We start from the raw sequence: 25,171 nt of genomic DNA on the forward strand, positions 1-25,171 counted from the left end.
TTCTCATATCTAACTTATTAAAATCATAAACATTAAATAAATAAAACAATTATATAGATTTTATACTTTTATTTCACATATCTCCGAGACCAGTTCATATAATAATAACGTTATAAACAAATAAACACACCAATCGTTCATTACAAATGAGACAGCTGTAGTCTACAAGTGCTATTACTATCAAAACGTAGCGACGCCATTTTGTTAACATAAAACCAAAATGGCGCTCAAACTGAAACCGATACACACTAACGTAAACATACACAACCATATACTTAATCGGTGAAAATACCGACAAACGCATTATATATGAAAAAAAAGCAACATTATTAATAATCTAATACAATTTTGATAGTAACAGCATCAGAAATAATAAAAAATGAAAGAGAAACTTAACACCTAATGTGGCACATCACTATCTCACCTTTGTACATCTATCACTCGACGCCGGCGGCCGTTACAACTAAACAACTCGAATATTCTTAACATAAGAATAATTAAAATGAGACGCGTAAAAAAATTCACTGGAGATAATAAAAACCATTTCATTTTCGTTTACAACGTCGCGTTAACATTTAGAATGTTTCGCGATAATATTTTGTTATATTATTATATTTTATTGTCAAATCTGTCAAAATGTCTATTTTTTTGTTTTTTTTTTAATTTTCTCAAATATAAACTATTTGTATGCATAACAATTTATATATAATCGGTTACATTTTTTATTAGGAAAAACCATTTCATTTTTATAATTTAAACTTGAACGAATACATTTAAATATAAAAAAGATTTACATAAATAGACAACAGTAATAAAAAAAAAAACATTTTGACAAATTCTACAATATAAAAATACTTTTTAAAACGATCAGTAAAATCAATAATTGTCAATCAAAACTTCATAAACTCACAAAAGTTACACAAATTAATAAATTTCCTCCATATAAAAAGTCAATATATATATGTATATGTACATTTATTTCTTCAAAATTACGAAAACATGACCAAATAAAAATTAAATATTGAAATAAATTTAAAATTGAAATAATTAAAATAAATTGAAATTAAAATCCAGATACATTAAGAAGTTTTACCGATCGCAATAAAAACGACTTATCATAATATATTTGTACAAATTACAAACTGTATGGTAACGAGCTGAGGTATTTCATGTCAATAATACTGTTCCACATGCTTTCTCTTATGTTAATATATACATTATACAAATATAATTTCCTGGGCCTATAATTTCGTAAATTTAGTTATTTTTTTCTTGCAAAGATATTAATGAATGAAGGTAAATGTTGCAATTCTAAAATTTTTAGTTTTTAGTTTTCTTTTTTCAATTATCTTTTTTTAAAAGATTACCAAACTTTTAATTTGATTACCACGAAAACCAAATTTTACAACATATTACCTTCAATCATTAATTTTCATATTTTACATATAGTTTTTCTTTACATATAATAATGGATCGATATTTTTTATAACAAGACCATATAATTACATACATATATAATTTATGATATAGACAATACACATATAATTTTATTTATATTAAGATACAACATTCCAAAATATAGTCTACAGGGTTTTGTTGTTAAGAAAAATATATAAGTGGAACAGCTATAAAAATATGTATTTATATTGTTTCAGTATACATAAATATATGTACGTTTGTATGTGTATGTATGTTTGTGGACATTTTTATACTATAATGTACTGGGAATCCACCAAAAAATCTAAATTGCTTGATAAAAGCATTATAAATACATAGTTTTTTTTACCTTTCATAGAAACACAATTTATATAAAAAAGCAAAACTGCATTATTACATCCTAACTTTAAAATAATTGCTATATCATTTTATGAATTAATAAACCATTGAAAAGCTCTAAAAGTTAAAACTATATTTACATTTTTTTTACATCTCAATCACTCTACTATTGTCATTCAAACACTACCAGAAATAATTTTATTGCCTAAATTTAACACTGGGAATCGAACCCAGAACCTCGCAAAGTGATTTCTTGGTGGATTTAATCTACAAATTACATTAGAAATGGAAATTCCAACACCTATAACAGTGAATAAATTGTAAGACGTACTTTGTACGAAATAAAAGTTAAAACAAATAGGATGCCGAATACGACGCTTGACAAAATATATATAGTGGGGGCAACAATATGTGATTTATATATACAACACTAATTATTTAAAAATAATATTTACATACTAGCGACCCGCTTGCGGCTTCGCCCGCTTGAAATATACAATTATTCGTTTATTAATATAAATTATTTTAGTATTTTAATAACATTATCATTTGAAAGACATATTGGAAGGTTGGAAACAAAAGTTTCAGCCAATTCATTAACACAATTATTTTGCATCAATTTTGTCGAACAACATATATTGATATGATTATTTTATTCATGAACCGATTTTAGATAACAGATTGTCAAAAATTTTTAGAAATAATTTGTCCATTTAATAAAAATATATATTTTTTGAAGTAAATCATCAACCACCCCTACAACAGTTTTTTTACTGTTAAAAAATCCACAACATCATTCCCCCCCACTACATAATAATCACGAAACCTCACCGTACCGTAGAACCTACATATATACATACAATATATTATTATAATATACAAAAATAGTAACAAATTTTGTACTAAATCCGTCCATCGTTTTGTACATAAGACACGGCCTTACACTCAACTGTCAGAATGGGGTGCATGAATGCATAGAAAAAAAAAACTAACAAGTGACGTTACTACACCCTATTGCCGTCTCGCTCTAACATAAGCAAGCCATTTAAGGTAAGCTGGGGTAAGATGGCTAATGGATCAAGGTTAAATGCCAACTTAGCGATAAATACCATATATGGTATGGCATCTTACCCCAGCTTACTTTACTTCTAATACTGCCACTATATATATGACATATATCTATCACGCTCTAACACATGTATAGCACATATATCTGTCTCATCATGTACCCCATTACCAAGATTCCCTTCACAGCCATCATAACAGACGAGTTACGTCGAAACATAAATAATATGTACATTTTTATGTCGTATAGTTACTTAGAATGGACTAGATGGAGTATAGTGTGAGAAAAAGACGCAAGATATTTTCAACATTAAGGAATGAAAGGGACGAGGATATTTAATTTAATATTAGGTGGCACAGCTTCTGATTGTAAACGCGACGCTTGTGGGCTCGATTCGTATTCAGAGGATTTAATTACTTTTGTCCTCGCTAACTAGTAACATTGAAACAATGTTTCGAAAATGTTTCGAGAACCGAGTCTACCTAAATCTAGGTTCCCTCTGTTTTCCCGGCAATGTAAAATCACTAGGTACTCTAATATAAAAATACATGACTAATTAATATTGTTTTAATTTATATTTTATCTGTGATATACTCCATCTAGTATTTTTTGTATTACGACAGTTAAATAACCAGTCGATTTGCTATCTCGCTCTAATTGATATGTTGTAATGAGATCGGTTGCGGCCCGGTATTTTTATAGTTGTTCATTACTAATAAATCAGTATTTTTTTAATTTATATGCAGATAATGTTTTAGAAAATTGCATATTTCATAATTAAGCCAATAAACCAGTAGAAATTGACAATGTAAAGTGTTTAATATAAACTGTGCTTTTTTAAAAAGTATTATTTATTTTTAATGAAACAATTAACATTCTCAACTCATACGGCCCGCGACCAAAACTAGTACAAAATACGAATAAATGAAAACATTTTTTTAGCATGAAACTATCAAAGGATTCAAATGTACCAATCACTGTACTAACAATTTAAAACATCACAAGGAAAATTCCATCCAAAACAATTCTTCGAACTCTCAATAAAGTGATTACTTATCAAAGACAGAATCTACAACGCAATAAGGATGAAATTTTGAGATAAAATTTACAAATTTCCTTATTAATAGTTCTTAAAGCTCGTAAGAATGTATCGGGCCTAGTAAGGGTTCTCACGAGGCCCGATATGCCCCCTTACGAGTCCTGATGGGTCCTCACAGGGCCTTTTATGTCATTGATTCCTGATGCTTCAAATCAAATCATCGTCTTACGCGATGAATAGCGGTTCAAGACCAACCGATCGTTATATCAACACTAAGGATAACTGTTACATTAAAAATAGTTTTGTTTTAAACTTCACGATAAGATTTGCATTTCATTTTATTATTAAAAGTCCTCTTCACTCACCTCCAGACATCTTACTTACGTGTAAGACCTTATGAGGCCTTATCTAACGTTAACAGACTTCAAGCATTTATACAAACAATTTATTCATAGACATCTGTCTATCACAATAGATGTAATAAAAAACTGATAGCTGGTAGAATTACATTTTAGCTTGTTCAATTAAACTTATAGCATTTCCTTTATTACAGTCCGTATCACTCGACTTGACGAGGCTTTATATAACCTCAGGACGTCTTATGGGCCCTCAAGGGGCATTATGGGTCCTTGATGTCTATCGCAAACAGGCTTCAAGCATTTCTATGAATAGTTTATTCATCGGCACTCGTCTATCGCGATGAACGCCGGCCCAAAACCTCCTGACAGCGACGTCAGCTAGGCGTAGCGCTGGCAACACTAGGAGTAGCTGTTGCATTGATGTATTTGCATTATTGTATGGCCTGGAATAATAAAAACTATTATAGAAGACCAAACCACGGCTTCGCCCGCTTAAAATTATTGTTGTATTATAGCCTAACAGAAATGGAGGCCAGTCGTGGCGCAGGGGCACAAGCTAGAATAAAATAAAATATTTACTATTTTCAATTTCTCGTTCTGGTAACGTAGCAAAACGCGTCGTTGAGTTAACACGCAATGCCAAAGAATTCGAGGAAGTGGGGAACGAAAGTCTCATAATGGAAACGAGATGTCTTAATACTAGGTTCCCATGTTCCCTCTGCCTCCCCTGCTATGTGCGGGATAGAGCATGACGCTAACAAAATAATATTAATAAATATAAAACTCACCTCAAAGCTGTCACAGCGTCATTCAAAGCGGCCAATATGGAGTCCCTGAACCGTTTCAAGGAACACACCTCGTCGATGCGAGCCTCGGAATTGGCGAGGGCGAGTGCTTTTAATAAATAACACTCCTCACGTTGCGCGCACGCACGTTCCAGGCGTCGGGACACGGCCGAGATCTGAAAAGTTATGGGAAAATATATATAATATATTGTTCTATTGGAAATCTATTAAAATTTAATGATTATTGTTTTAAGCAGTGATTTGAAATAGATAATATAAATAGATTCTAGTTGCAATTACATTTTCAAACATCGTTTTTTTCTTCCAATCGACCGGTGAAATAAAAAAGATCGAATAAATTTTATTTCTTAACTAATTTAATATAAATCAATACATTTCTTTTTTTCTATATCCACGTTAATTACAATTAGAGAACCGATTTAACTCCTTTTTATGAAAACAACATTATCCCCTTAAAAATACTTCTTAAAACCTCAACAAATTTCCACAATTCTCCCACAAAACAAACCGACACTAACCTGTAAATACAAATCGTGAGCACCAACTTCCCTCGCCTGCTGCTCATCCAATACTACATCAGTCGCGAACCTAAGTCTTAGCGGCCCGCCGTTGGACATCGAGCGGTACGCGACCATAAGACTTAGCATTTCCGCCCACGTGCTTTGTAATAGACGCATCTAGGGGTAAAAATAATTAACGGTTAATTTATGACATTTTATAGAACACTGGGACACGGATTAATATTTTGGTTGGTTAACGTCGTTGAAATTAAACAAGTGGTCGATACTGAACAGTTTAAGACTTTACATTTTAAATGTTAGAATCAATTAAACGGATCATGAACAGTCGAAACAGAATTGTTTCGAAACTATTAATAACTCGTTTCTGTTCTGGAGCCGTCGTCTAACATATTACGTTCCAGGAACATGTACCGACCGGAGTAAAACATCAATAGTTACATCTCCTTAATTACAATATCGATTTACATTTCCGGGAGAAGAGAAAAGGGAGAATTAATAAATAATAGAATTATTTTTCTATTTCATTTTTTACAGATTACAATAAAGAGATAAAACAAACTTTAACCCAAGTAAAGTATCCACTAACAACTCTACCATATAAACAAATATACTGCGACATTCCTAATCCATAAAAAAGATCTAATACCTATCACACTGACCTGATCATTAAGTGCCAAATCCGTGAATCCAGGTATCTGTTTGGCCCAGCCTATGACACCAACTAGTTCTCTATCATATATATCAGCGAGCAGTGATAGTGTCCGCGCCGGAGTGTCACTGACGCCGGGCGGTGGGGGGCCGCAAGTGATGAGTTCCGGTTCATATGAAGTTAGAGCTTCTAGCACCTGGAATAAGGTTTAAAATTGTTAATACGCTTATAACTGGTAAACTACGTTAAATGTTTTAAACGTTCTCCAAAAAAGGTTTAACATTGCATGAGATCGTGAGATAATTAATTTAATTCTATACGTGGCGGAACCTAACGCGGCTTTTGCATACCGAAACATACCGAAAAAGCACTCATATTTGTGCAGTAATATGAACCTACACCCATTGCGTCCATTTATGACAATAACAACTATGACATGAACATGTCCCTATATAATATTATAATGTGATTTTTATAATCTTAAATTGTTTGTAAAATTAAATTTTAATGGTGTAGTATATTTTACGAGGAAAAAAAACTATCGAAAATAATCGTTCACCATATATTATATATGTATGCAAATATAGTCTTTCGAATAATAAGAATATGAATATGTCCATAAACATATAAAACTTCCACTTAAATAATTCTTAATTAATTATACTGTGATTGATTTGATAAAAATTTTAATAAAAAGATCAATAATAATTTACCTTTAATTACTACATACAAAGGAGATTAGATGCCAAGGCACAAGCGTATGACTAAAGCGACGGTTATGGGTTCGATTCCCACTCGGGATAATAAATTATTATTTATTAATATTTTCGTTCCTTTCCTCTGGTACCAAAACAAAAAAGCTTTGAACTCCGCCACTTAATACGCAATACCTTGAAAATTGCGGAAAGTGTGTGATGAAACGGAGTATTTTAACACTAGGTTCCCTATGCCAACCCTACTATATGAGGAATACGGCGTTAAGCTGAAAAAAATTGTGTGACAATCAATAAAGAGTGAACTTCGAAGTAATATTATAGCAAAAACACGCTCGTTTCAATTAAAACTGTTGGCTCCAAAGCCTTTTGACATATAAACGAGTTTGTTATTGCATAAGTTGGTGGAATGCAGTTTGATTTTAAGCATTAATAATTCATATTTTGTCCAAATAAAAAGTTATAGTGTCAAAATTAAATATGAAATAAACGAATTATAATTATTTATGTATTTAAATTTCTTAGAAATATCGATTTTTATTGTTCACTACTTATCTATATATATTCGTAGTCAAGCAGTGAAACCTAAGGCGACACGTTGCCTAACTAACCACGAAAAAATATAATAAAATTTAAATAAAAACAAACTATTTTAGCAAACTTTTAGTATCTAAATACAATTTGTAATACAATATCGGTATTTCATCGAAATACTATAACTAAAACTATAAAAACATAATTAATATAATTATTATAGTCTAAGCAAACAAGTTATAATATATCTTTTTTATTATTTAGCGACTAACGGTTCAACCATGAATACTTAAAGTGAAAATGTCAGGGCCACTTTGAATCTAATTTATTACGAAAGTTCTAAAACACAGTAATGTTATTCTTCACATTATTTAAAAATTTCAAACATTTTTAATTTCTTCATAAACGTACTAAAATTTAATTAACTAAACTAAGTTTCTAATATAAGAATTTTGTAGTGGCTCGAGAAGAAAGTATAATAACTGGCACGCTTACATGCTTTCCAAGAGGCTGTGCTTCTAGTCCAACAACGTTAAATAAATTCGAAATTTTTTGTCGCTTCACGCTGTATCACGCACCAGCAGGACAGGCGGAGGGAACTTGGTAAACAATATTAAGACACTCCTTTCCCATTAAAACATTGCCGTTGCTACTTTCCGCCGAATTCTGGGTGCCTTACGTGTTGAGTCGCAAAGGTTTGTCCAGACTTTTTACTATTATAGATAGTATAATAGATGAAATATATAAAAAATGATTAATAAAACCAATGAGTCAGAATCACGAACTATTTTCGGCTTCGTTACCGAAAAAACATAGATTTCACGCGGCCTTCCCCAAATAATGAAGTAGGCGTTTGTAACTATCTACCGTAGACTGTGATTAAACAGAAGTGCATAAAAAAGTTAAAACTGATTTTATAATTCGTTAATGAAAGTATTTCAAGTCTTTAAAACTCTAAAGTAGAGACCGTCGTATTATGTACAGGAGACAAGTCGTGAGTTCGATTCCCATTCGAGGAATTGACATATTTAATATTTTCATGTCCTCGCTCTAGCAACGAGGTAAGGCGCGACGTTGTGATTGAGTATCAACAAAGCCTACAGAATTAGGGAAATATGGGAAACGGAAATGTCTTAATGGGGATGAACTGTGTGCACATTAGGTTCACTCTGGCCTTGCTATGTTCAGTATCCAGCATAAAGCTCTAAAAAACACTTAATGGAAATTAGTTTAGCTATACTTAACAACAGGTATAACAAAAAATAACTAAAGAATAAATAAAAACATTTACTTGCACCGTTTTTAATAAAACGCAGTTAAATTATGTTTTGATAAAATTTTATATGACATTAAAAAAATAGATAAAAATATGTTACGTCAAAGACCTTTGACAACATTTTTCACCCAGACCTATGACTACTTTGTGTTGACACTATTCATACTAATTTAAATTTATTTGAAATTAATAAAAAATGTAATTTATAAACTTATTCGATATATTTTTTTAAAAATTAAAATCAAGAAATACTATACCTTTATATATTTAAAAAGGATCCCTTTATCAGGGTCGAAATGATAAGACCACTCGTGGTGCAGGAGGTCAAACAAGAATGTAAACGCGACAGACTACGGGTTCGATCCCCACACGAGGAAATGAATTCTTTAATTTTTTCATCGCTCTGCTGTCGATGCAAAGCGCGGCGTGGAGTTTCGCCACTCAACACGCAATGCCAGAATTCGGCAAAAAGTGAACGTCTCAACACTAAGTTCCCTCTGTCTACCCCGCTCTGTGCGAAATACAGAGTGAAGCTAAAAAACAAAGAAATGATCTAAGTCCAACAAAACATAAAAGTAAATTTCTTACTCAAAACAAACACGGACTTAATAAATTAACATACACACACACACATAAACACACACACACACACACACAAACACAAACACAAACACATGCACACTGACACACACAAACATATACACTATAATAATATGTTATTCAACCAATCTAAATCGACCTTGCGACTATTTCCGCTTTACAATTTAAGCGCTATCCCTAACCTAGCACAATCGAACACTAATATTGGCCTTGAAAACTGTATAGCATTGAGTTTTTATGTTTTGTAAATGTAAATTAAATAAGATTTATTCAATTTTTTTTTTCAATGAGGATTTACGTCTGCAATGGAAATGCAGTAAATGTATGAAATAGTCTATTGCAGAGGTAGCGTATTCAAATTCTTGAAATATTTTTTTCTTAAAAAATTTAGTTAAAATTAACAAATTAATTATACTGGTAGTGGTTTATTCGATATTTTTGAAACCATTCGACCCGTAGCGGCACAGGAGTGTGTTTGTAAACGACAGCTTGTGGTTCCGATTCCCACTCGAGGAAGTGAAATATTTAATATTTTTCGACTCGTAATGCCTCCAGAATTTCGTGGAAAGTTGGAAGCGAAAATGTCTTAATGGGAACAGAGTGTCTTAAGTTCTTAACATATTCTAGAGTTTCCTTTGCCTATTAAAAAATTATAACTAAAAAACAAAAACATATTTTTACTTATAATTCTAAAGCTAATCAACTCACATAAAATGCATAACATTAATAATTTAGACATTATAATTAAAATTGAAGGCGTTCAAGTCTAAAATCAATGTATCGTATGTCCTAGACTAGACTGTTCTAATTTTATAATGGCGAAACTCCACGGTTCACTTCCTATATTCAATTTGATGAATTAAATTGAAGTCATATACCTCCAGTGAAGACTGAAATTCAATACGACATAAAAGTGTGTTGAAACAAGTCTGTAATATGATGAAAAGTTTAAAAAAGAATGACTCATAATTCATCACAATTGGGTCTTTACTTATTTACACCATCAGTGCCCATCTAAAATATTAACAAATTGAGTTATATTCTATTTAACGTTTGTTTTATTACGCATTTGTGTTAAAATTCGGGACGTTTTACTCTAATTTACCATGTAATAGTACAGACGACGCGTCATGTAACTACAACTTTAGAAAGCCCAACTAGAAAAGCTAGTTGGGCTTTCTAAAGTTTTCCTCATTGTACATTCGGGATGAAAAAAAAACATAAGTAAAATAAACTTTAAAATCAAATCTTTGCAGCTACAGCAAACTTACAGTTGTACTGTACGGTACAAGCAATCATAGCAAAATTATGTGCGTCAATGATCCCGAAATAATTAATATATTAATAGTATATAGTTTTGTCGAGGTAAAGATCGGCGTTGAGTTTTACCAATCAACAGACAATACCTGCAGAATTTGGCAGAACAAAAGTGTACGTTACCGTAACCATCACCATGAACCTAAAACAAAAAATCATAAAAACAACCACCCACCTTTATATCATCCAGCTGAGGCCTGGGCGTGTTGGGCGCGGGCTGGTCTGGTCCTCGCCTGTACTTTTGGCGCCCGCCCCTCACGCGATCAAGGCGCACCCCCTCGCGCAGCATGCCCGTGCGCAGGCACTTGCGGAACCGGCACGCCTGGCACGCTTTCCGCCTGCGCTTGTTTATTTCACACTCGTTTGAGGCGGGACATGTGTATTCTATGTTTCCCTGGAAGATGTTATTATAAAATTTAGGAATTTCCTTTGATTTCAATAGTTTAATCATCAGATCCTGAATTGTTACCTATTGAAGCAACTGGGAAGTACGCTCTTTCAAAAAAATATTTTCGTCAAACATAGAAAATCTTTCTTTATGTAGTAAATTTATACCTTTATATAGAGGATTTCAATAATTACCTAATTTATTTGATTTCTAACAACAATACTAATAATAACTTCTAAGCATCTAAGACTAGCCCATAATACAATTTCAATACAAACCTGTATAGTCCTCTTAAAAAACGCCTTGCAGGCCTCACAGCTGGCCACACCGTAGTGGAACCCTGAAGCTACGTCCCCACATACAAGACATAGTCTCCTAGGCGCGTCATCATCTTTAGCACTTGCTGCAGCAGCTGTAGTGGACGAACAGTGTTGTTGTTCAGGACTGGCGTTACCTACAATACCTCCGGTTTCAGGGGACACGCAGAATCTGACTTCCTCCTTAGGTTCTAGTTCAAGCTGGAATGAAATAGCTAAGTTAGCAAAAATTCAAATTTAAATATATTTTTTTCCCTCTAGTTCCCTTCCCGTTCTCAGGGGCAACACATGGGTATCTTAATACCTCTCAGGAGAAGGAATTGTAATATGACTAAATAATTCTAAATTTTTTTATAAAAATCAAATTATATTCATATAAAACATACATTTTTTTCCTGCTCTGATAACACTCCTTCCTGATCTGATATGGCTTTGGATTGCGCCATCGAAGTCATAAACTAAATATTACGAAAGTAGGGCGTCACGTCACTGCCACTTAAAAAATGAAACACGACGTTCGTGGGTTCTATTCCCATTTGGGGAAACGATTTTTTTTTTTTAAACTCAATACGCACATTGGACAGAATCTAGAGAACTCTGGAAAATCTTAACACTAGGTTCCCTCTGCCTATCCTAATATGTGTGGTATATAGATTAAAGCTAAATAAAAAAAAACACAACTCATACATTGCAAGGTTCCAATATCTGCATGGGGCGGTGCTGCTCGGGCGAGTACTGCGGCGGCGGCTCGACTTCCTGCTTTACTCTACGCAATAACTGCTCACCACTGACTGCAGACATCATCTGTACCTGAAATTATAAGGGAAACAGGTATTATATTAGTTGCTAATCTTCGCCAATGATGTCGTTCGTTTCGATTTTACGATGGACAATAGAAATAATAAATTGTTAAAATATAAATTGGACCAGTCGTGGCACGCGATAGGTTATGCAAGTGCGGCGTTAAATTCCGGCACTCTACAGGCATTGTCTCATGCAAAATCGATTAAAATCATGATAAAAGAATTAAATTGCTCTCAAAAATTGAATCAACTTAAGCTATACTAATTTGTGTTTTCTATTTAAGTTTTAAATTTTCTTAATTTAATACTTTTCATTACATTTTGTACATGTAACTACCTCAATAAGTTGAATGAATGAATAAATAAATACAGAACCGCTGAATTAATCATGTGATAAGTCACATTTGATAACACAAATGAGACGTCAATTAACACAATGACTTATATTTTTAAAAGTAGTCCAAAAAGTAATATAAAGCTTATGAACTATATAAAATAAATTTTAAATTATCCGAATAAGTTTTAAATATCGACTTATTTTTTTGTTAAAATTAAGTGACACGTTCGAACACGCTCAACACGCAATGCCTCCAGAATCGAGGGGTAAGTAGAGAGCAGAATATCACCAGGCCCTTTCTGCCTAGCCTGCTGCAGTGTGAAGATAAAAAATTTCATCATCAATCCCCATTTTCCGCAGATTTCTAGAGACATGGCGTGTTGATTGGTGGAACTCTACATCGAGCTTTATTCTTCACCAGAGTAAAGAAATGAAAATATAAAATATTTAATTTCCTCAAGTGAGAACCGAACCAACGATCCGTCGCGCTTATTACTACACTTGAGTGCACCTGCGCCACGACAGGCCTGAATTATCAACAGAAACAATTATATAACAGCAATCAGCATAAACAAACAAAAACAACAAATCACATCTTCCATTTTTTCCTCAAAACCATAATAATAATCAAACAATAATAAAATGCATAAAATTGGCCAAATTTCCAGCACTGTGGGTTGCGCAGATAAAAAAAAGAGCGATAGGAGTGGCGAGATAATACATACCTACTCGGATAGCGAAAATAAAAATTATCTATTTACGACAATTCAAGCTCCAAGGACACGATGCAAGTTCAATGCACTATTGACATTGTCGGGTTTCCGATAAAAAAAAACACGACGTGACGCAACCGGCACTTTTTAAACACACACTACTTAATCACGCAAGACCTATATAACGCGAGTGATAAGCGTGTTTCATAACATTAACCAAATCAGTATATAAATACAATTTAATAAACGCCATCTTAATTTAATTTACAACGCTAAAATATATAATAATAAGCAAATTGAAAATGTGCATCTAGAATTCTAGACGAATTACATCATACATGCCTAACTCCGAATTCATCATAGCATTTTATAAAACCAAGGTCCAATTTCTTATAATATTAAATAATAAAATATACTTAATAATAATAAATGTAATAAGCAAAAAATATAAGAATTAAAATAATACCTTCAACTAATTATATAACAGCACCAAGAATATTAAAAAAATAACAAAAAGCTCGGCGTTTAGTTCCGAAACACGAAAAATTCGGCGGAAAGAGGCGGGGACGGAGTGTTCCAACTGCCTACTCTGCTGTGTGCAGCAATGGATACAAGAAAAAGTATTTTAAAGGATTTTTCCTTTTAAAACGATAAAAAAAAACAAAAACCCACAAAACCTTCTCCAACAACAACACACAACCAATCAAAAAAAAAAGCCCAAACCAACACAAAAAAAATAGGCAAAAAGCCAACAACAACAGAAACCGTAGAGCCTATCCCAACAGTAGAACAGTTGACGCAGCGCCCAACCAGACCACGCTATACAAACGCTACATTATCTACTACGCCAAGGTGACTCCACGGGCGCACGGTCGATGAACCGAACGGCTTGTTATTATGAATATCTATTTTGCACCAAAGCACGCCGAAATTCACGTTCTTACGCGATTTATATCGATTCCAAGGTCTCCCGGCTCTGCCACTTTTTGCTGCCATGCCAAATAAAAAATTTCTAGTGGGACGCTTCGGTACATACGAAAGTAAAAGTAGCGTAGCTTATGAAATTTTCAGTAACGGAAACGGCTATTTAAAAACTTTAAAAGTTTGCTCCGAAAGCTTTTTTGTCAATGTAACTTATAATTTGGGCACACTTGAATTGAATTGAGTTTTTAATAACGTTTTAAATCTTACATAATCACTTTTTTTTCTTATTTATCCAGCTTCAGAAGCCTATTGTTGAGACACTCCGTTCCCCACAATCCGCCGACTTTTCGGGGCATTACGTGTAGAGTGGCGGAACTCAACGCCGCGCTTTTCCTCGACACCAGAGCGACGAAATGAAAATTTTAATTTTCTCTAATAGGAATTGAACCCACAAACAAGCTTTCGCGTTTACAATCACACAATTGCACCATTGAGCCAAGACTGGACTCAAAACTAATTACAACATATTGGCAATAAATCATAACTAACTATAACTAGTTTTAGAGCAAATATTTAATAAATTAGTCTATAAATTACATACATAACATGTGCATAGTATAATATCGAATTAATTACGAGTCCAAAACTTGAAAGGAAGAAACAAAAACTGCCCAACAAAAATAAGACTACCTCAATTCGATACGGGTTGGGACGTGTAATATTTTTCAACGTATCGAACGCTACTTAATTCGGTATATAGTTTTTTATATAGCAAAGTTAAAATAAAAATAATAAATTGGTATTATATGTGTAAATTCATATTGAATTGTTTAAAATTATATACACTTCGTCGATCAAATAATTCTATAATTAGAAAACTTCGTATTTTACCTTTTGTTATTGAAATCAAGAGAGACCTTGAACTGATACAATGTTTTAAAATCATGTTTCTTTTTATTATAATACTGTATTTAGCCTGAAGTTCTGATTCACTTAATTATTGCTAAAATTAAATATATAATCAAACAAGCAAACATAAAAATTAATTTTTCAAATGTATTTTTAAAAATAACATTTTTTTACATATCATCCATTTCTCAGAACAATAGATATTATATTGAAAAATATAAAACTCTCCTAACCTACGGTTTATGTACATACAAACAAAAGCTCCAAGGTCATCATATATTGTGTAACACACATACATACATATAGCACTAAATACCGAGACGTTATCGACAACGCGAGAACTTCCAATTTCGCACCTAAGTAAATGTATACAAATTTCAGCGTCGCGGCGGTCTCGTTGCCTATATATAATATATGAAAACCGGACCTACCTCAACGCGACGTTTATTAGAACTCTACTGTATTTTTCCATGCGTTATCTTATCATAATTTGCAAAACAATGAAAAGCATTATAACGATATGTATACTAGTATTTTTGTATGTTTGTAATACTGTCCGTGTGTTGCCACGCCATCCAGAATGCGTGGTTTTTATTGTTATACAGTACAGATGTACACTCATTTGTACAGTTGGATAACGCGTTGAATCAATATTACACATACTTTAACGATTTGAAACTTACGTCATATGATATATCAAAAATAAAATTACGAAAAAAAAATCACCTTCCCACAAACAAAGAGAACCTAGTGTTAAGACACTCCTTTCCTGACTTCCTGAAATATTTGAGACATTGCGTTGCTGACTTGTAAATATAAAAGGCAAATAAAAATAAGAGCAAAGCGGATAAATAAAAACAAATTAAATATAATCATTGCCGTGAGTGGGAATCGAACCACCAACTGTCGTATTTACAGTCAGACCCATTGCACCACGACGACTGCTAAAATTTTAATATCTTAGTAACACGCTAAGATTTCGACATTACTCTTCTGAATACTGAGAATTCAGAAATTGCATCGCATATAAGTACTATATACTAAGCAGACTCACAAAAAAAATCACCTCGACCACAAGTTTTTACGCGGATTTTTTATCAATTTCAAATCGACGATGCAATTTGGACAAGTTGATTTATATTTCACGAAACCCCAATTATAGTAGAATGCGTTTGTTTAACACGAACCTCGACAGCGATCTGGGTTTCCATTGTCCATTATTTAAGAGTTGTCAGGAGTTATTACTTCGAGCATCCGCATCTATGGGGTCTGTAAATGTCATTGATTATAGGTTCAATGCCCACTCAGGGCAACTTGCCGTGGTAATAAACCTCTACCAATTGATCGATGAACCTAACCCACCCCGCATTTGCGGGATAGAGGGACAAAGGGATAAGAAAAACCTGAAACTCTAATCTTTTGTTTTATCTATCGAGAGCAAAGATAAAAATTAGATAGTTATATATAATGTACAGTGTTTGCGTGTGGTCTGCCGCCCAAGGCCGGCACATTAGCTATTCGCCGCCGGTCGCCGATGACTTCACTGCCCACATTTTTATCAAAGCGCTATGTCTTACTGTCGAACAATAGACTAGCGTTGTTTAGTTAAAAGTTACATATATAATACGAAAATTATGCCTAATTAATAAGGATTACCTCCAGAATTCGGTGAAAAACTGGGGAACACAAGTGTCTTAACAATAGGTTCCCAGGTTCCCAGTTTGCCTACTCTAGTATGTGCGCGAATAAGCGGAATAGTATTTTTTAAAAAACGTTCAAGGTCGGTCGATGGAATTTCGCAACTCTAAAATTACATTTAGGTATATTAGGTAAGATATATAATTAGAAATATACAAAAAAAGCTACAGACAATTTCAACGCCGTCACAATCCATAAATAACTTCAAGAAATAAACGATGTATCAACAACGACAACTTAATAGATTATTTTATATCTAGAAAAACATAATTTAACAATCAAAAATAAGACAAAATGAATTTTTCTCACATAAAATAAAGACAAGCGAGATAAAACAAAAAACACGAACATTAGTAGCAAATTGATTACCTACTATTGAGTCAAGTCGTCTCAACTCTAAACTTAAATTTTTAAAAAATCAGCTTCACGCTGTATCCCGCACATAGCAGGATAGGGGGGATAGAGGGAACCTAGTATTGAAACTGCGTTGCGTGTTAAGTGACGAAATCCAACGCTATTTGCCTCGACACCAGAGCGAAGAAATGAAAATATTAAATTCTCATTTCTCAAATAATTCATTTCTCCGAGTGGGGATCGAACCCACAATCGTCACGTTCACAGTTACACACTTGGGCCTTAACAATTTAAATATAAAAGGTTTCGAAATAAAAATTATGAAAGTTCACATGCGTTTTAAAGCTATAATTTTTATCCCATTATTTAAAAATGAACTGTTAGCAACAGTTAATCAATGTCTAGCCGCGGGTGAGGCTGTCAGAAACATCATCCAATGTAATTGTAGCCTTGTCTAAGATACCTACAAAAATGTATTTAGGTACCTAATTCTTATAATAATATTATTTCGAAATCTAAATTTTTGGTTACTTTCTAAATCGTTTTCTAAAAAAACTTATTTCATATTAATATTAATTGTGTATATGTTTCGTAATAGGTGAAAAGCGAAAAACTTAGGAATTAAATACTTGGAGATAGAAAATACCTATAGCTTATAATTTTGAAAAAGTTGAAAATAAGTATTTATCTACGGACCACGTCTACAATAAATATTAAAAAAAAACCTCACCTACTCTGCTATATCTCATCCTATCCTACTTTAAGTTTATGAGCATGTTTGTTCCAGTTTCACGCAAAAACTACTAACTGAATTTAGATGAAACTTTGCAGTAATATAGCTTACACATGAGAATAACCCATAGGCTACAATTTATGCAAGAATTTTTATAATTTGGCTATAAAATAACAATAAATTTAAACGGACGAAGCCGCCCGAATGACTACTTCCATAAACATACGTAAGTAACGATATCTAATATACATAATAACACATAAGGGTAGGTCAGGTTCGAGCTTCAACCCAGGCAAATTTGGCTGAGGTAACAATAAATAGCAACCCCCCCTGGGTGTCGGGTTTAGATGGGGAGGGCAGGGGAGGGCAGAGGGAGGGCAGGGGGAGGGTTGCGTCTAGACTGCGGCCTTGACCGCGCCTGTTTCCGCGCGATCGAGGTCGACTCGCCCCACAGACCGACTGAGGTGGCTCGGTTGAACGGTACAGCTTGCTTGCTACGTCATGGTAAATGTTTAGATATTAGAAATAATTATAATAAAATGAGCGCTACAGTTATCGATTAAGTTTTTTATTATAATATAAAATATCATAAATAATATGAACAATAAATACTTAAGTTTCATATATAACATGTCTTAAATCATAAACTACATAACTATTAATCAAATTCGCTTTGGAACCGAGCCAAAAGAAATGCCTGAATTCCGCCACCCAATACCCAAAGCCCCGAAAAAATCAACGAAAAGTGTTCAACAGAGTATCTTAACACTAGTTTTCCTATCCTACCCATCTATATGCGTGAAGCTGTTTATTTTTAATATTTTATCAAAAAAAAACGACATACTAAATAAAAAAACAAACAACACAAAACGCCTAACAAAAATATATCACAAAATAAAATACACGGCCGATAAAACTGTGCTAGGAGCAAGGCGGGCCGGTAAGGCGCGAGGCGGGCGCCGCGCTCGGTCTGTGAACTCTAGCAATTCGACATTGCGCCGACATTGAGCGAAGCTAAATAATGCAGATAGCTGAGGGTGAACGACCGACAGCGAGCAATATCAGCACGCGGACGAACCACCTGACGGTGACGGTGTGGCGTGACGCGTTACGTAACCGCGACCTGGGCAACCCTCGCGCCTGGAGTACAGCATCCTGGGCGGGTCCCATCTAGCATTGCCGACTAGTGTACAGACACGATTAGACGAGTTAGTTAGTCTAGGTCAGTTGTCATAGGTTAGGGCCTCGTTGTTACGCAAACTACCCAGATATTTGAGGCATATGAAAAAATTTTTTTTTAGCCTCACACTATGTTCCGCATTTAGAAGGGTAGATAGAATTAGGGAGGGTAAACAGAGATAGCCTAGTAAGACACTCATCGAAAACTAGTGTACCGACGTGACTAGACAACTGATGTTTGGTCTAGGTCAGTTGTCATAGGTTAGGGTCTCACTATTACGTAAACAACGTAGATATTTGGAGGCGAATGAGAAAAATAAAAAGTATATATATTTCAGCTCTACGCTGTATCCCGCATAAAGGAGGGTAAGCAGAGGTAACCTAATGTTAAGAAAATCATAGAAAATTAGTATACACACCCGACTCTACAATAATGGATTAGTCTAGGTCAGTTGTCATAGGTTAGGGTCTCGCTGTTACGTAAAACTACGTATATATACGAGGCGAATGAGATAAAAAAAAAACAAAAATAATTGCATTTCAAATTTCACTTTCTAATACGTACAATATTTCGATATTAGGTAACACGGTTACATAACAAGCACGCTTGCGATCCTTATTCGTGTACTGACCCACATCCCACATATCACTAAAAAACGTCTTATTAAAATTGTAAATTTCTAAAACATACTTTCGACATAACATCCCGAATTTCAATCAGTTGAATCCAATTCGTGGTCCTCGTGGTTCAGCATGTGACTGTAATCGCGACGGCCAGCAGTTCTATTCTCAATCAGTAAGAATTCTCTTGTAAAAAACAAACCGCTCAAAAATTTCAGTGGATAGATAAACAGAGTGTCTCAACACTAGGTTAGCGGGAAGCTAGAAAATAATCGTCCTTTTAAGCTAACATTTACAATTTAAAATCAAATATACCCCAAAAATTGCTAGTCGGGAAATGATATCAGGGCAGCTGGTTCACGCACCTAGCCCTCCCCACGGCGGGCGGGTGACGCCTGGAGGGGGAGCGGGGAGGGGGGAGGGACCGTTCACGGGGTGACATTGCGCGGGCGTCGACACCGCGACCTACGCCACGGCCGGGCGACACGCGCTTCGCGGAAAACTACGCGTCACTCTACGATTACTTATATAGATTTTCGAATACATTCTTATCGGTTATTGGTGCCTGATAAGTGGTTTTTTTTTATTAATAATATAATTGTAGCTTATTATTTTCATTATGTTTGTTAAGAATTACATATTATTAGTATCATCTACAAAAAAAATGTAATACATTATATCTGTAGAAGAAGACAGCGGGAATCCGCTGGATTCAAAGGGCGCAGGACCGGACGGAGTGGCGAGAATTAAGGGAGGCCTATGTCCAGCAGTGAAAAGATGGATGGATGGATGGATGGATGGATGGATGGATGGATGGATGGATGGATGGATGATCTGTATTTCATATAAGCTTAACTACTGAAGTACCTAGAGGTGTAAGATGAATGAATGCTATAAATGTAAATATCTACAATTTAATTAGGTATTTAGTTTTTTGGACAGCCAAATTGTATATTGTAGGTGTACGTACCTATATAAAATTATGAATCGTATCTAGATATATATGATAATTTTAATATTTAGTATTTTAGACGTCTAAATTAATAACGTAAAAGCCATTGTCACAGGAATACCTATAGTACCAAAGTACGAGAAATATATAAATACTGTTATTTCTGTACTTTCTAAATCCCTGCTCCTTTTATTTACAATATATTATAATAACGTTGGGTAACGCAAAACCTAAGATCGATAGCTGACACCATATTATTTTTATTACTGACCTTATCAAAGCGATAAACTACTGTGATATTTAAAATAATAACTAGTCTATAATAAGTTTTAAAAAAGAGCCCATGATGGTGTAGCGGTTTTGGTCCTTAGTTCAATTTCCACTCGTGGGAATGAATTACTTCAATTCTTCGCAAAACGCAGTGTTTTAGCAGTAACTTTCCTCTGCCTATCCTGCTATGTGCGGGATAGGTACAGCATGATGTTAAAAAAGGCTAATTAGAAATTCAATTTTCTTACAGATTAAGTATAATATGGTAGACTGTTCATACTAAATTCAATTATTTTACATACGAGTATGGATGGTCTTTAGGTAAAGTATCGAAAGTGAAAAATCACAAATGTTTATATTATGCGTATTGCTAGTTTGAACTAAGTACTAAGAAGGTTAGTTTTCAATGAATTTTTCAAAAATAAAAAATAACCATCGAAATTTATCGATAAAAGAAATAAGCTACTTTTCACTTTCGCCACTTTACCTAGGCACCGTCGATATGTTAACTTCGTCTGTGAAGTGATGCAACACTAATCCTTAATAAGATTACAAAACCACTCTCAACAATGCCTAAGAGCTTACGATATGATGCTATTATTATTTCACGTGAGGTAATATCCGTCTCAGAAACGTTTTTATACTTATATTCTTATATAGATATTGGAAATTTATATCTTTTTATTTGGAAAGAAAGCTTTACGTAAGTGTTTTTTTTTTTTCTTTCAATCTGGAGGTATCGCGAATGAGGACCTAGTGAATTATTAAATGAAATTTTAAGTCTTCAATATAGCAAGTTCCTAGATACACGCTGTATATCGCACATAGCAGGGTAGACTGAGGGAATTTGGGTACCTAGTGTAAAGCCACTCCGTTCCCATTAAGACACTTCCATTCTCCACTTTCCGCCGAATTTTGGACGCATTGCATGATGAATATCGGAACTCAGATCAATAAAATAAAAATATTAAATATTTCATTTCCTCGAACGGCAATCAAATCTACAACCTGTCGTGTTTACAATCGCACACGTTTGCCCCTGTGCGCCACGACTGGACTGGCCTCAATTGGTCAAATACCTTAAACAACTAATTTATTTTCACCAAATTTTAAATATTTTTTTATAGTAAATTTAAACCACAGCAAATATCAAACTGCAGTACCAAACAACCTACAAACATGTAATAATTAAGGTACCAACAAGTACCTAACACCTACAATCCATGAAGATCTTTTAGCACAAAACATAACCAATTAGTGTTATAATAACACAAAAGAAACAGATAGAATCATACATATTTGCAAATTGTTATAACAAAAAAAAAATAACACCCAAACGCAGTTCGTTGCCACCGATTAATTTTAGTTTTTTACTTTTTACATTAATAAATATTTTATTTAAAAATCAAGTTTTTAATTTTTGCAAATGTGAAACGGCAAATGTGTGGATTTATAGCGAATGAGCATGATTTTTACGATGTTTAAATAGCCAAGTATATATATGGCTATGACGATTTAGGACGGCGACGTTCGCTTGTGTTTGTTTTGATCAATTATTTAGATATAAAATGGATTTTGTATCATTTTGCCTACTAATTACTTATTTCAGCTTAACAGTACTAAAAATTAATATGGAGATATTGAGAAATTTCTTCTTTCAGCAAAGGACTACTGCAACGTATTCGAAACGTAGCGTCGGGTTTTCTAAAATGTAATAATAATATAAATAAGCAAATTAACCTTCATCCCCTACTTTACATTCAATTACAAAAAGCAGTACCTAACTCTGAACACGTGCCGGATTGTTAGAAAATTTTTATCATACCAATAATTACTTACATCATAATACGCAATTTCCTAATGTTTGACAAAAGTCCGCATTAGGAAGAGGATCCCCAGATATGGGAGAAATATTAAATTTCTTTAATAAATAAATAATAATATAGCAATATTTTAGCAAACTACAACTGTTTATTTGTTTAAAATACCTCACGTTACTTAACAAAACCTAAGGAAATGTTATTGCAAAAACAGTATAAAAATAGATCAGCGCGAACTCAAGATGCACTCGAGACTGCATTCTATATGCATATATTTACTACTACGACGAATACTATACACTATTAAGGGTAATATGTAAACACGTCTTATCTGCACGTGGAGTTCTATTGATATTAATTTGCATCGTCAACTCACATAGCACTTTGTTAAATCCAGTTTGTGGTAATCCTTAGGAAACATCCACTTGGCTAATGCGCACATTTTAACCCACTAAAACTACAAAAATTCTAATTTTTAAGTAAAAAAAAAAAAACACAAATTAACTAAAATCACAAGTAACAACTAAAATAGTACTGCTAAAACTAAACTAACATTGAAAAATTCCATACATCACAAAAAAAAAGGGGTTATCATATTAAAACTTGAACTTGGCACGAGGTCACAACTGGTGACAATCGACGGTATCACGCGCAAGGGGCGCCACGGAGCGTGTGCCCAGTGACAGTTACGCACTGCGCGTACGCACAACACTACGCAGGTTCCCCCACTCGGGGTACCAGCCATCTCTCACATTGGTCCCTTCGTGGCGAATGAACATTGCCAGTGAACGCCCTACACCGTACCTTCGTGCGGCGGCGAATAAGCGTTCAACAATAAATTTTCCTGAAGCCACGCCAACTATAATGAAATGCGATTGGTTTAAAATACACGCGGCTTTTCAGATTGGTTCAATTTGAGAGTATTGGGTTTGTTTATTGGTAGGAAGTTTAAGGGCTTTTGTTTTATAAATTGTAATAAAAAAAGATTTATAAAGTATTTGGTTAAATATACTTCAATTGTAAATAATTCAAAAGTGACATTCTTACTAATATTATAAATTTCAAAGTTTATGAGGATGGATGCATGTTTGTTCCACTTTCACTGAAAAACTACTGAACGAATTGCGATGAAACTTTCTAGTAATGTAGCTTAAGCATCAAAAGAACGCATAGACAACAGCTTATGTCATTATGTAAATTCTGTATAAATTATAATATAACAATAACGACGAACTGGCGAAACCGCGTGTGGGTCGCTACTATGTTAATGATGTAAAGAAGAAAAAAATCAAATAGACCTAGACTTTACATATATTTGACCTAGCTATATTCAAAATTAAAGCTTGTATTACTCATCCCAAAACACACACTAAGCATATCTATAGGTATATATAAAAGGACTTGTCCTCACTGACTGAGGTAAGACGCACGCACAGCCGTAACCGCTGTGCGTAGAAACATGAAATTTGGAAAAAAGTTTACTTTCGTAATCTGGACATCCACTAAGAAGGGATTTTAAAAAATTTTAACCCTAAAGGGGTGATATAGGGGTTCAAAGTTTGTATGGAAAAAAAATTAAATCGACACCGATTTTTATAAAATTTGAAATTTAGATGTTTAAAAGTATTTAATTGAACACGTGTTTCATCGTTTTCTAGAATTCTCCCCCTAAGGGTGCAAATAAAGGGTTGAAAGTTTGTATAGGTATGTTTTAAATCGTCACCAATTTTTATAAAATTTTAAATTCAGACTCTTAAACGTATATAATTAAACACATGTTTCATTGTTTTCTAGATTTCACCCCCTAAGGGTGCAAATAAGGGGCTGAAAGTTTGTATGGGAAAATTCTTAAATCGCCACCGATTTTTATAAAATTTGATATGTAGACTCTTAAAAATATTTTATTCAACATATGTTTTATGGTTTTCTAGAATTCACCCCCTAAGGGTGCAAATAAGGGGTTGAAAGTTTGTATGGAAAAATCTTTAAATCGCCACCGATTTTTACAAAATTTGAAATTTAGACTCTTAAAAATATTTCATTGGACACATGTTTCAGGGGTTATTAGAATTCACCCTTAAATACGCAAGCGAAGTTGCGCACGTCCGCTAGTTAATAATAATAGCAATAAAATATATATATATGCAAAACTAAATTAATTACACAAAAATGTTAATTGAACGAAACATAAATATTTGGCAAGTCCACACGCCTCCGCAAACCTAAACCGATAAAAATCGCCCAAAAAAAGCATGGCGAAGGCCAAACAACGAACTGCATTTACGACATCACGACAGTTCTGCATAGTAATAAGGGGATAATGTATGTATAATGGATTCCATGTCTCCTAGACTGTGATTTCACAGTCTACGTTACGTGCACGGTGGGCACACTGGCCACTGGTCACTGGTCACCAGTGAAACTGGACACTCAGTTTATGAAAGCTGCACCAGACAAGCTTTCGTAACTGCGAAAGCTCCTTGCGTTAATAATTACG

The 25,171-nt window shown here is 33.8% G+C and overlaps 1 protein-coding gene across 3 annotated transcripts in view; it reads right to left on the reverse strand.

Moving 5' to 3' along the window:
- Positions 1–56: 56 nt before the first annotated feature.
- The window catches only part of ERR (estrogen-related receptor), a 39,060-nt gene continuing 13,945 nt past the window's right edge, over positions 57–25,171 (reverse strand). For 2 of the 3 annotated variants that reach the window (XM_085189085.1, XM_085189083.1), the window contains 7 exons: positions 12,049–12,171; positions 11,323–11,562; positions 10,832–11,050; positions 6,227–6,412; positions 5,565–5,723; positions 5,029–5,201; positions 57–4,683 (listed from right to left, as the gene is read on the reverse strand). In XM_085189085.1, the coding sequence (XP_085045211.1) occupies positions 4,518–4,683; positions 5,029–5,201; positions 5,565–5,723; positions 6,227–6,412; positions 10,832–11,050; positions 11,323–11,562; positions 12,049–12,165 (1,260 nt within the window). In that variant the 5' untranslated portion in view covers positions 12,166–12,171 and the 3' untranslated portion in view covers positions 57–4,517. Of the gene's footprint in view, positions 4,684–5,028; positions 5,202–5,564; positions 5,724–6,226; positions 6,413–10,831; positions 11,051–11,322; positions 11,563–12,048; positions 12,172–23,050; positions 23,074–25,171 lie in introns of those variants that run through there. The other variant, XM_085189082.1, reaches the window with a different exon arrangement.

This window comes from Heliconius melpomene, chromosome 8, assembly GCF_056956725.1.
Source record: "Heliconius melpomene rosina isolate 202511_hmr_F chromosome 8, ASM5695672v1, whole genome shotgun sequence".
In the NCBI taxonomy this organism is placed as follows: domain Eukaryota; kingdom Metazoa; phylum Arthropoda; class Insecta; order Lepidoptera; family Nymphalidae; genus Heliconius; species Heliconius melpomene.